Source organism: Pelmatolapia mariae, linkage group LG4, assembly GCF_036321145.2.
Source record: "Pelmatolapia mariae isolate MD_Pm_ZW linkage group LG4, Pm_UMD_F_2, whole genome shotgun sequence".
Lineage (NCBI taxonomy): Eukaryota > Metazoa > Chordata > Actinopteri > Cichliformes > Cichlidae > Pelmatolapia > Pelmatolapia mariae.
In genome coordinates this window covers 10555519-10568259 of record NC_086230.1, presented here as the reverse complement: position 1 = coordinate 10568259, position 12741 = coordinate 10555519, and the positions used below count along the sequence as shown (strand labels likewise).

General features: G+C 38.2%; 2 protein-coding genes across 2 annotated transcripts; both read right to left on the bottom strand.

Moving 5' to 3' along the window:
- Nucleotides 1–2554: 2554 nt before the first annotated feature.
- LOC134625726 (interferon-induced very large GTPase 1-like) lies at nt 2555–7177 on the bottom strand. The gene is made up of 2 exons (XM_063470976.1): nt 5778–7177; nt 2555–5690 (listed from the first exon to the last, which is right to left on the bottom strand). The coding sequence occupies exons 1-2, from the start codon at nt 7175–7177 to the stop codon at nt 2555–2557; spliced, it is 4536 nt and encodes a 1511-aa protein (XP_063327046.1).
- A 796-nt stretch (nt 7178–7973) lies between these two features.
- Nucleotides 7974–11801, bottom strand: LOC135932921 (uncharacterized). The gene is made up of 3 exons (XM_065470677.1): nt 11768–11801; nt 11048–11647; nt 7974–8029 (listed from the first exon to the last, which is right to left on the bottom strand). Exons 1-3 carry the CDS (start codon nt 11799–11801, stop codon nt 7974–7976), a joined length of 690 nt encoding a protein of 229 aa, XP_065326749.1.
- Nucleotides 11802–12741: the final 940 nt, after the last annotated feature.

Here is a 12741-nt window from a genome sequence, read left to right as displayed (position 1 = left end):
CATCAGCTGTCCAGCTAGTCTGGAAACAACATCCCATTGAATATTGTGAAACAAAGAGAAATGTGTGAAGGGCGAGCTCATGTTAACTGTTCTAGTGTGTGGTGAGTCCGCTTCTTCACCCGAAAAATGTGTTTCTTTTGTTTGTCTCCTGCTTTGCCTCAATTATTATGATATTTTTGCAATTTTATAACTGTGTCTAGATTTTTCTATGAGTAAACTATGCGTTTATTTTTTTAATATGCATAGGATTTTGTTTTGTGTTTTTTTGTGGGGTTCTTTGGATTCGCAAAGTGACTTGAGCTGAATGCCTCAAGTTAGCTGCTCGTCCAGTTAATTTGGTCTACAGCAGAACCTAAAACTGAGCTGAAGGGGATTCAGTTATCACCTTTTGTACACAGGGTCGAGACCAGAGATGGGCAGTAACGTATTACAAGTAACGCGTTACTGTAATCTGATTACTTTTTTCAAGTAACGCGTAAAGTAAGGGACTACTATTGCAAAAATGGTAATTAGATTACTGTTACTTTCCCGTAAGCACGCTGCGTTACTGCGTTACTAAAACCGTAATTTTTTTGCGAGAGTGTCTCATGACAATGACGTAAGCGAGTGCGACTTTCGTGGCAACAGCTGTGTGCAGATCAACAATGGATAATATATCGAGTGCGGGAGAGAGTATGAGCATGCAGCGTTTAAAGCGTGGAAGTACTGACCTTACTTTGAGTTTGAAGTGACAAAAACCTTAGCGTCCGCTGCTCACTGCATGTGAAGAAAACTTCTTTTTACAACGAAAAAACCCCTTAGCTTCCGAACAAGCACCGACAGTACGCTGCCACGGGAATGAGAAATTCACAGACAAACTCGCGGATTCTTCCACTGACCGCTGCGGCACACCTGCACCAGGGCAAACCTCCGCCTGCTATACAGGTGAAAATAGAGCAACAGGACCTCCGAGTCTTTGGTTTTATTTATTTTCTGCTGTGTTTCACTTGCATTTATTTGAAAGAGTGAGTGTAAACACAAAAAAATATTTTATTTTATGTGCTGGAATGTGCAAAAAATAGGTTTAAATGTTAAACAACTTTCTTCCAGTAAGTGAATGTTGTATATAATTTAATTTTTGCTTGATGCATAAAGTTAAAAGATTAAAAGAGACTTTTCTATTTGAACTTTGAAAATAAATATTTTTGAATATCTTTGGCCGTGTGGGTTAAAGGAGAAACTGATGGAATGATCAGACAGAGTGACTGGGTTGAGCATTTGAGCTCGGTAATACGGACTACAGGCCAGGTGATGTGAGAATTGAATTGAGTTATGACAGGAGTTGGCCAGGAATTAGAACCATGAGAGAGGAAGAGGAACATTTAATGTAGATGAACCGGACACATATAGCACTCAAGTTTTTAAAATGTTTTAACCATTTCCTTTATTTCAAAATGCAGATACTTAAATAATATAGTGTATATCTTCATGGGACCCGAGGAAAAAATATTCTTCCCATTAAACTTTTTTTTTGTGATTTCCTCTCTTTGGAGCTAAAAGACATGAGACGCATGAGATGGAATGGAAAGAACAGGGTGTCCTCTATTATTACATCAGGACTTAGTAGGTCAGTAGCTCAAATAAGTCAAAAGCTATAGACCAAATGTCCATTTCAGAAGACATCAATGAAGAGGCTGGTTGTCAGGAAGATATGATATTAATACAGACAGATGTGACATTCCATGTTTTGGATACTTTGATCTACAAAGACAACATTTTTCAGAAGTGAAAAGAACCCTAGTATGAAGAAATTAAGTTCATTACAACTCTTTGTAACCATCCATTAGTAACACAAGAGGTCAAAGTGAATATATGTGTTGTCACTGATTAACAGCTCAATGAATCAAAACATTATTAAGCGCTCTTTACTTTATAGCTCAAAATGCTGAATACAATGAAATTATAATGATAAAAAAAATGTTGATCATTAAAATGAATTTAACAAAGTTAAATGTGCATGTTTCTATTCATTTTTTTTAATTTAAAATGCAAATGCTAAAATAATCATGCAATAATTCATTCATTTACAGTAAGATAATAGGTTTATGGGTTTTTTTCCCTCAAAATGTGTCATTTAGCTCAGTCACAACACAGATGTTGCTATATGAACTAACCTTCAAACATTTTCATATTGTGATTTAAAGATGTGAAATCTTCCTAACATCAATAATTTTAGCAGTCCTCTTTGTCTGCCTCTTTAAAAATAATAATATAATGAAAATTCTGCTTCTACTTTGTGAAAACACTTTATCTGTCCAAAAATTCTTTGCTGATGACAAACTGATTGAAATTTAACATAAAATATCTGTTTTTATTTCTCACTGTATTTCAAACTATCATTTTTAAATTGATATTGTTCCCATTTGCTCTCCTTTGTAAGCTTTCATTTCAATAAAGCAGGTTTCTATGTACCATTCGAACAATCTACTGAAAGTCCATATTTTAATGTTTTAATGTAATGTTGTCATTTCATGTGGTTTAATTTTTGAATAATTGTTGAGCTGTGGTGACTCACTCACAGTTTGCACATTTCATCCAGACTTTCAATAGCATCTTCTTTGGTGTGTGTTTTCCACTCTCTGGGAATCTGACCACTCCCTGTGAATTTAAAATGATAGTGCTTTTCCATTTCCTTCTGAAATCGACACACAAACCATGTCCAGTACTTTAGCTTAGATTCATCAGGGGTAATTCTCCAGTTTTTATATGGTGGTCCGGCTTTGCGGTACTTTTTAAAAGGAATGGGATCTAACCTTAGATTAGGGTAAAAACGTATATCACTTGCAACTTTTGTTGTGCAGAACTCGACACTCATTTCATCACTGTCCTTGTAGTGTCCACCACTGACTGCTGAAGGTCGATGAAAGGGGACATTGTGGTCTTCAGGACTGTGATTTTTGACAGTGTTGGTACAAACAGCTGAGCAGAACGGGCAGGTTTCCCAGCAGCAGTTACACAGCTGATCGATGAGGATTTGATCAGGTCTCAGTCTGAATTCCTTCATCTTATCCAAGGAAAGCTGATTCATCTCCTCTTTGATGGATTCAAGACCTCTCTTAATCTCATCTTTAAGGAAGTCAAAATTGTTTATGTCCCTGAAGTTTTGACAAGAGACAGATTCAAGAGTCAGTTTATCTTTAAGGAAACTGGAAAACTCCTTTGCCCACATTTCTGTGTTTCCTCTCTGTGTTTTGACTTTATTTGTTGCATCAAACAAAGCTTGACAGACAAAATTTTGCATCCCATACACATTGTTCCTGAGTATGTTTTGAGCTTTTTCTTTGTATTCTGTGAACATGTATGTGTTTACTTTCTCTTTGATAAAAGCTTCTACTTGCTTCCTTGGATTTTGGATGTAGGTGATAAAAGCATCAAAGTCCTCTTTCTCTGCAAGTGACTTCAACAAATGTTTCTCTAAGTTCAGTCTGTTCCCATTAAATGCTGGGAAAGTGCACCTCATCTCTCCAGCGAGATCAATGGCAGTCTTGTTGCAGACCGCTTCAACAATGGAAACCTTCAGTTTTTCACAGATCATTTCTCCAAACACAACAGCAGATGAGTTTCCATTGCATAAGCTTCTGAAAATAATGTAGTATTGTGTTTTCTTGCTTTCCAAGTAAGTGTGTGCATCATTGTTCATTTTATATTTCTTATGAGACTGTGAAAGCCAACTGCCCGCCCTGTCAAATATGTACAGTAAGAGATCAACTGTGAACTCCTTCTTGAAATCATATTTCTGGTTTGATTCAAACTCTGTCACTGTGTCTTGAACATTTTTGGCCACTTCTTGTAAGTAAGCTGAACTGTAGCCTCTTGTTGCTACAGGTTTACTCTTGACTGCATCAAGAGACTCTTTGTCAATGCTGATTATTAGTGATCTGATCAGTTCCTGGTCCTCATACTCCATAGGTCCGCTAATGTGATCTTCAATCAATGAAAAAACTTGGGCTACAATGCCCTGTCCTTTTTGTTGCTTGTGGACGATATAACCCGTGTAGTCATCATACTCAGACATATTTTTGTATTTCCCACTGCTTTTGGAATCATTTATAATATTTTGTTCAAACCCAATGTCTTGAAGGATAGTTTCCTGATCCTCTTCTAGGTTGATGTCCTCAATGGGTTTTGTATCTGCAATTAAATCCTTTACCCAGTCACTCCAAACAGTGTCAAACTGTTTTTGAAGTTTGTTGTCATCTTTTGCACTGTCTTTTAACTGATGAGCGAGCTCTTTGCTCTTTTGCAGCAGCTTGTTCTCAAACTCTGGCTTCTTATCATCTAGCTTTTTACACGCTTTCTTCTGTTGCATAACTTCATCCAGTTTTCTTTGCACTCCTCTTACCAGCTCCTCTTGGAACTCCTTTATTTTGTTGTCAAATCGGCCTCTCCACTGAACCAACATATCTTTGTCTCTGTCATCCTCAAAGTACTTTGACATATCTTTTTTGATTTTTTCAAATGTTTTCCTCATTTCTTTAACAATATCACTACGCTCAATTTTGTCAATGTCTCCATTTTCAATTTTGTTGTGAAGCTCATTTTCAATAGTCAGCATGTTGCTCCTCAGGGCCCAGGTCCAGTTCCCATATTCAACCTCAAGTTTTCTGTAAACTGCAATTTCTAGTGAGTTTTTGAAGCTAAAAACAAATTGCTCATTAATTAGAGCATTCCACAAGTCATGAATTTTTATTCTGAAATGAGACAGTTTTATGCCGGCAGACTGTTTAGCCTTAGACAGGATGATGTTTTTCAGCTCTTGGACACTCTCGCTGTAGCCTGGATTTGGAGGAGCCATCGGTGGACTTCCCTCCAATAGCTGAGCAAAGTATTTCACATCTGTTTGCACATCAAAGGCAATGACATCATTGAAGCACTCAGCATCACATGATTCCTGTTTAGCAGCTAGCTGAGCCATCTGGTCCAGTTTTTCTTGCAGGCATCTTCTCTCATTCATGTTTTTCTCAGCAGCTCCAGTGTCTGTAATATTCTGGTGAACAAACACACAACTTGGAGAAAGTTTAACCTTCTTCATCCTCATGAAAGCCTGAACAACAATCTGCAGGACATCCTGCATCTCAGCTGGATTCTCACCAGACATGTTGATCAGTGTCATGTTTCCCAGGCCAACAACAAATGTTGCCAATTCATTGTCATGATGAAGAGTGGTATCACATGCCCGTAGTCCTTCAGTGTCCACCACTAGAAAATAGTCAAACTTGTAGTCTTTGTTGATTTCCTCTGACACTTTGAGCAGCTGCATGAAGGCACCTTTGGTGCACCTGCCTGCACTCACTGCAAACTGCAATCCAAACATGGCATTCAGCATTGTTGATTTTCCACTGCTTTGTACACCCAAAACTGACAACACAAAAACTCTCTGGTCACCTAGTTTCTTGATGACTTCATCTAAAAGACTAGCGATCCATATTAACGGGACATGAACTGCATCACCGTCCATCAGCTCCACTGGGTGTCCTGAAATCATCAGATCTGCTGCCAGTTCAGGGTATTTAACCCACTCAGTGTGTCTGCTCTCTGCTTGCACTGCTCTATGGGCTTCATAGATCTGTCCCATTTCTCTGAAGATGTGCTCCAAGCCAAACGTTGCAGACTGCAGTGTTTTGGAGATTTGTTCAAGCTCAGTTTGTTTGGTTGTTAACAGATCAGATTTGTCATGGTTCTTCTTCAGAGCCAAGACTTCAGTCCACTTTTCATCATAGCTTTGGAGAATTGAAGATATTTCATGAGTGGATAGGGCATCTATTAAGATCTGAGTCCATTTCAGGAAGTACTCCTTCTCTTTTGATGGCAAAGACAAGAGGCTTTCTGTGAATGACTTCATCAGTTCACTAAATGAAGCTTTGCACTGATTTTGTCTTATTTTATTCAGCTGCTGTTGTTTCTCACTTTTTTCCTTCTCAATGTTTCCTTTAAGGTGATAGAGCTCTTTATTTATTCTGCACCACTCATGCCACAGATTGGCTTGACAGGGGAGAAATGTATCTTTGAGCTTAGAAATTTCCATCCCTTGAAGCATTTTAACTGTTTTCAGTGCAGCAGCTTTTCCTTTTTGGTAGACTACATGATCTTCATCCACTGTGACTCCAGAAACCTCAGCCATTGATTCAAGCAGGAAGGATGTGTGAGGTCCAGATAAAATTTCTTCAATTATTCCTTTCAGTTCTTGAGAAACATCTGATTGATTTCTGTCTTTCACACCCATTTTGTATTTTCCATTTTTAACCTGAACTGCATCACTATCATCATCAGCAATGAGAATAATGAGTGCCGTTGGTGACTTGTAAAGGTCTTCAATTACTGTAGTACTTTTCTGACCTTTTTCAAGAGTCGGCACAAGAACAACATTAACTGATGATTTTTCTGTCAGTATCTCACGCTGTTTTTCAAATGACAGAGCATCACCATGAAGATTACAAAAGGCAATGCAGTCAGTGAAGGAGTCATTGGGTTTTCCAGCTGGACAGTACCAGGCAATCTCTGCCACACCATCCATCAGCAGGCGAGATTTGGTGCTTCCTGGGCAGTTCCTGTGGAAGAAGGTGCTGTGACGGTCATTGATCAAAGTGTTCATGAGCTGAGATTTTGACACTGGACGTGAACCCAGGCGGAAGAAAAACACCATGGGTGTCTCAGCTTTGCAGATGGGCATTGTCTTCATGGTGATGGCATTTGAATCACCCTTGATTTTAGTTTTCTTCCAGGTTTTTGTTATCTGCCTGAATGTCCACAAAGGACACTCAATATCCATAGTGACTGGGTCAGGGACAAGCAAAGGTAAGGCATACTGACACTGGGAAAGCTTAGTAGTCAGGTTCTGCTTAAGGAAGCTGTCTGAACAATGAAATAAGGCCATCTGAACATCCATTGGGTGAATGTGAGATTTTGATTTATTAGAGTCTACCTTTGTACTAAATAGAGCCTCAAAGTCATCATTGTTGAACACTGGAACAGACTTTGAACGGCTTGCATCAGGATTGTCTTGCCTTACAGGGATATATCTTGCTCTGTAGTCTAACATCATCATCCTCTGAAGAAAAGTATAAGCTAAATCCTTTTCAGATGTCTCGTGGCTCTGATTCACAGGAGGACCTATTTTAAGAAAGTATGCTGGTGACATTTTCTGGGTTTGTTTGTCCTGAAGGTGAAGTCTGCTTAGAAGTCTTTCAATTTCTGTTTGGCCTTTCTGTTTGATGCTTTCTTCAAAAATATCTATTGGCTGCTATAACAATAAATGAATTACAAGTTAGTGTATGCAAAATATGCAAAACTAAACATTTAGGATTTTGTAAAATTAATTAGAATATATTACCTTATCCTTGTTTCCACTCATACCTATACCGGAGACACCTGCAGAACAGCAATGATGTAACAGTTTAGTAAATTGGACAGTTCATGTCACGGTTCTGGGTCCGTTGGACCCAGTATTTTGAGTTTATTATGTTTTGGTTTATATTTGAATGATGGATTGTTTTCTTATTCTCTTGTATTGCTGATTATGGTGGTGATGATGATTACTTGGTTCATGTTTCTGTTTATTTGTGATTAGGATTTGTGTTCTCATGTTTTGTGTGGGTTTAGTGCCAGGTGTCATTTTCTGTCTGTCTCTCAGTGTCGAGTCTGAGTCTTTGTGTTGGGTTCATGTTTCCTGTTTTATTGTGAAAGTCTTTGTCTTATGTTAGTGTGTGAAGCTTGGTTCCCCTGTCTCGTCAGCCCTGATCTCTCCCAGCTGTGTCTCCCTTCTGTTGCCCGTTCCCTCATTACTACCCTGTGTATTTAAGCCCTGTGTTTTCCTCAACCCAGTGTTGCGTCGTACCATCAGTTTATGCCTGTGTGTTTTGGTTCTCCATGTTCAGTGTTCACTTCATGTTTTGTTTTTCGTACCAGCAATAAAGCTGAGGGTTTTGAGTTTCAAGTTAGTGTTTGAGTCCTGCATTTGGATCCACCTTTCCATCCGCCTGCACACAGAGCCCTGACAGTTAAAAAGTAAAGAAAAGTCTTATTTGAAACTTTTTTTGTTTAAAGCAGCACTAAAGGCATTTTTTTTGTTGTTTCTTTATGATTTATTTCATGTTCACCTCCATCAATTGTCACCTTATCAGGGGATTTTTGTGTTCCAGTGAACCTATGAGCAATTTTTCCTTGGTAGGGTGTCCACTGGGTGAGATGCCAGATAAAGAGCGACCGAGATAATCCCTATGCAGTATGACAATCAAGGGTCCAGTGTACCCTGGGTTACCCTGGAGAGGAATGGGACATTGTTCAACTCTGGTGTTGCCCTCGGTGAGGAGGCAACAGGAAGGAGCGGGTATACTTGTATCCCCCCAGTATGTCACGAGTACCTGGAGTTCTCCCCAGTGCAGGGCTCTACACTTACTTTTTGCCACGGGTGCACTGGTGTGCCTAACTTTTTTTCTTAGGTGCACCAGTTAGGTGCACGCAAATGTTTCAACCACATCACTCAACACTTCTACCCAGACAGACAATATTGATTTGTAAATGATTAACTGACAATCTTGTCAACACAATGTTCTTTATTTGGAGCACATTTCTACAAGAAAGATAAGTTACCGTATTTTTTGGACCATAAAGCGCACCGGATTATAAAGTGCATTTAGCGAAACCAAATAGTCTGATAAGTCAATTTTACTCAACTCATTCTTCTTGCTTCCTACACTTCTGTACCATTGATTCATTAATGTTGAATTCTCTTGCAGCTGCTCTATGCCCATGTTCTACTGCGTGACTGATAGAGTTTGAACTCTGCTTCATAAGCATGTCTCTTAACAGGTGCCATTTTGGGATTTTTATACACAATACGGTAATATTATGTTGAAGCACGGTACATGAGCCTCCTGACTATGGTAGCCGCAATGCTCCAACAATCCATCAAGCGGTGCGGCTTCGTAGTTTACCAAAGTCATACTAAAACATTTTGACAGACTTTTGAGCGCCGTGTTCAACATAAAATTGCTTCGTTGTCAGTAAGCACCACCAGAATTCATACATAAGGCACACTTTCAAGGAAATGAAACAATTTTAGGTGCACCTTATAGTCAGAAAAATACAGTACTTGTTCTTGTGCTTAAAGTACTTCAGTGAGCTGAAATTTAAACTTAAAATATCTCAAGATATATAAAATAAAAAGAATGTTCAAATTAAAAGTGCCTCAAAGGCTTCGAACTGAACATCTCAATATCTGAACATCTTACCTTGGGCATGGGCATATGAGAGGTTCTGCTGTTGATTATCTCAGATTGGTTTAGACAATGATATGAGCATAATATGTGTCTGTTGTTGACCACACAGAGACTTTCAGAGTTTTCTTGTTTTGTTTTGTTTTTTAACTCAAACGGCTCGTCGCACCAGTACGACCTTTCCTAGTCACACCATTGAGAAATTAGGTCACATTTGCGACCAAATTGGTCGCACTCTAGAGCCCTGCCCCAGTGGACAAGAGGGTTGCTTTCGTGTACCTTCAGGTTGGGGAATGGTTCCTAACTGTCATCTGTGTCCCAAAGTTCAGAGTACCCTGCCTTCTTAGAGTCACTGGATGGGGTGCTAAGGAGTTCTCTATTCCCAGGGGTTCTATTATTCTGCTGGGGAACTTCAACATTCATGTGGGCAACCACAGTTAGATTTGGAGGAGTATGAACTTTTGGTATGATGTTCCTTTTCTGAAATGCTGTGCTACTTTTATGCCAGATGTAATAGGACGTAATAGGTTACACCTTTCAAAAAGTTAAACTTTTGTCTTGGCAGTCCACAGAGTATTTTCCCAAAAGTCTATAAGATCATCAAGATGATTTTGAGCAAAACTGAGATGAGCAAGTGTTTTCATCTTGGAACTCATGAGAACAGGTGTGGAAGTAATCAAGCCTGGGTGTGGCTTGTGAAATCGAACTTTTTGAAGATCTAATACTCCACAGTCACTTTATGTTAGACTGGGGATTGATCGCTTTTTCACACAGTGGTTACTTGTGTTACATTTGCTTCATATTTAAATTTGTTTGATAATCTGAAACATTTAAGTGTGACAAGCACACAAAAAAATAGGAAGTCCGGAAGAGGGCAAATGCTTTTTGGTTGCTTGCAAATGTGACACCAAACAATCAAATAATTGTATAAATAAGTGCTCAGATGTGCTTCAGTATAGTTGCTGATTAACAGGACTATCTTCTACAATCGGCCATAATGGCATATATGTGACTTTGGAACCAGCTGCAGTACGGGCCAGCTGACCACAAAAACTTACTGCAGCTGACAATACAAATTATTATCAGTGATTTTCCCCTGCTTCCCCATAACACTAGAACTAGAACAAGGGTTCCCTTACTGCCCAAATCCTACTTAAACTCCTGCTGTTAACCTATGTCTCTTTTTTAGGAAGCAAGTTTAACAAACCTTTCAATCGACCTTGAACTTGAGTAATTCACTTCAAACTAAGAAAGTCTAATTTTTCAGGACCTGGCTGTTTAATCAACTTCAAGTACATACATCCGGAGTTACAGTAAGTTTCGCATGAGTAGTGACAAAAAGCTTTGATACCATGGGCTATCACTGTGTTCTCATCTTAGAGATGACCCAGAAATAATCTTAGTGCATCATGCAAAAGCAAGTCTCCTAAAATGATATTGATTCTGGAGGAGAGAGGACAAATTAATATTCCCAAACATATTGCCAATGCAGTTAAAGCAAACTTGGAAAAAACTAAACAAAAACACATGCAAATTTAAAAAAACAAACAAACAAAAAAGCCCTCCAGCACATTCAATAAAACATATTTTTCTGACTAACAACAATGAGCGAGTCACGAAACTAGTGACAAAGTAAAGAAATAAAAAGCAAAGTTTCCCATATTCTCTGTGACAACAGCATTCAGTGATTTGTATCAGTATAAAAGATTTTAAGATTTGTCCTAAAATAAAATAAAAAAGTTCAAACAAAACTTTTTAGAAGAATTTAGGATCTACTCACAATAAAATCTTACCTTTTTGATTTTTCAGAAAAACAGAAGAATTGATCCCAATTTCCTCCTCTCTGTTGGCATTTTGGTCCAAATGCTCTCTCTCATCTTCATCACCCACCACTTTAATGGCACAGTGGGGACTGTTTTCAGAGACCATGACATCGATTTTCTCTAATAGATTTATTATCTCATTTGCATCCATCATGCTTCTTGTGCATGTGTGGTATCTTTTTTCAGCAAAGGTGCTGTTAGCTTTCAGGTCTGCCAGTGCACTTTCACATTTTTCACTTGAGTCATGAGTCAAAACTGTCATGACAAAAGACAAACATTTTTTCCCAAAAGCTTTTTCTAACCATTGAATCCCTAAGCTGTAATGGTGGTTATGCCGACCATATGGTAACAGTAAGAGAATGGCATGAATTCCCTGGTTTAGTGGGATTTCATCAGTCTTTTGGAAACCAAGCATGTTAATGACAGTGATATGCCGACCACACATATCATACAGCCTGGATGAAAACTTTTTAACATTGGTTTTGTCATCATGGTCAAGTAAGATGTTTTTTGGCCCAATCTCAATAGTATTTGTATCACCAGTTAACACAATGGTGAGCTCGGGTGATTCTGAAAGAAACCAAACATCAGCAGGTCATATTAGTTAAAATGGAACATTCATATTGTTAAACATTCTCTGAAATTCCAAAAAATAAACAAATGTTACAATGTTCCTAATTAACATATTACCTCTTTCAGTCTTAATACCTGTTTCAAGCTCCATGAGCTCCTTGAGTATTCACTGGATCACACTGAGAGAGAAGTAAAAGAACATGCTTAAAAATGTGTGTGATAGTATATGCCTAAAATCAAGAAACAAGTTTAATGACACATGCTAGAGTCAAAAGAATCCAACTCAGTTGGTTTGTTAGTGAGGGAATGAGTCCAGAAGAGACTGGTAGGATAACTCTTGGTCTGGACTAAAGAAGATATCCATATCTTATAAATAGATATCTTACTTATATAAGATATGGATATCTATATCCAGGTCATATAGCATTAATTAATGTTGCAGACCCAAATGCAGACTAGGATGCAGAGTTGTAAAATGAAAAGAGAGTTTGATTCCAAAAGCTGGTCATTTAATTTGATAAAAAGCAACAAAAAGTAAAAGAATTCAAAAGTTAAAAAAACTCCCCAAACTAAAAGTACAAAGGAAATGGTCAGTAGACTAACAAGAGGACGACAGATAAAGAAGGGGTAACAGTGGAAGGGGCAATTGATTTGAGGGAAAAATCAAGATGATCGTGATCCATAAACAAACAAAATAATAAAATATACTTACCTTTTGTTGTTTGCTTCCTCTCATCTCCTGGATCCAAGATCCAAGGCCATATATAACTCTCAACACCAACTAACCCCTCCCACTTGTTTTTAACAGATCTAACGTGGTGAGAAACATCCAATAGGCTGTGAAGCTCTCTGAATTCATATCACTACCAAATCAATAATTATAAAAGTAAAAGAGAAAGTAAAAAAAAAATATTTGAGACTTGCGACTTACAGAAAATCAATTGTGATTGTAATAATGAGACCTGTAAGGCTGGTCAGACTTGCTACGATCCAATTAACTGACTTCTGGATGCTTCATGATTTTGAGCTCAACAAGAGTGAATAGATAAAATGTTTACTGCCAGTAATATGATGACACGAAAATGAAAAAC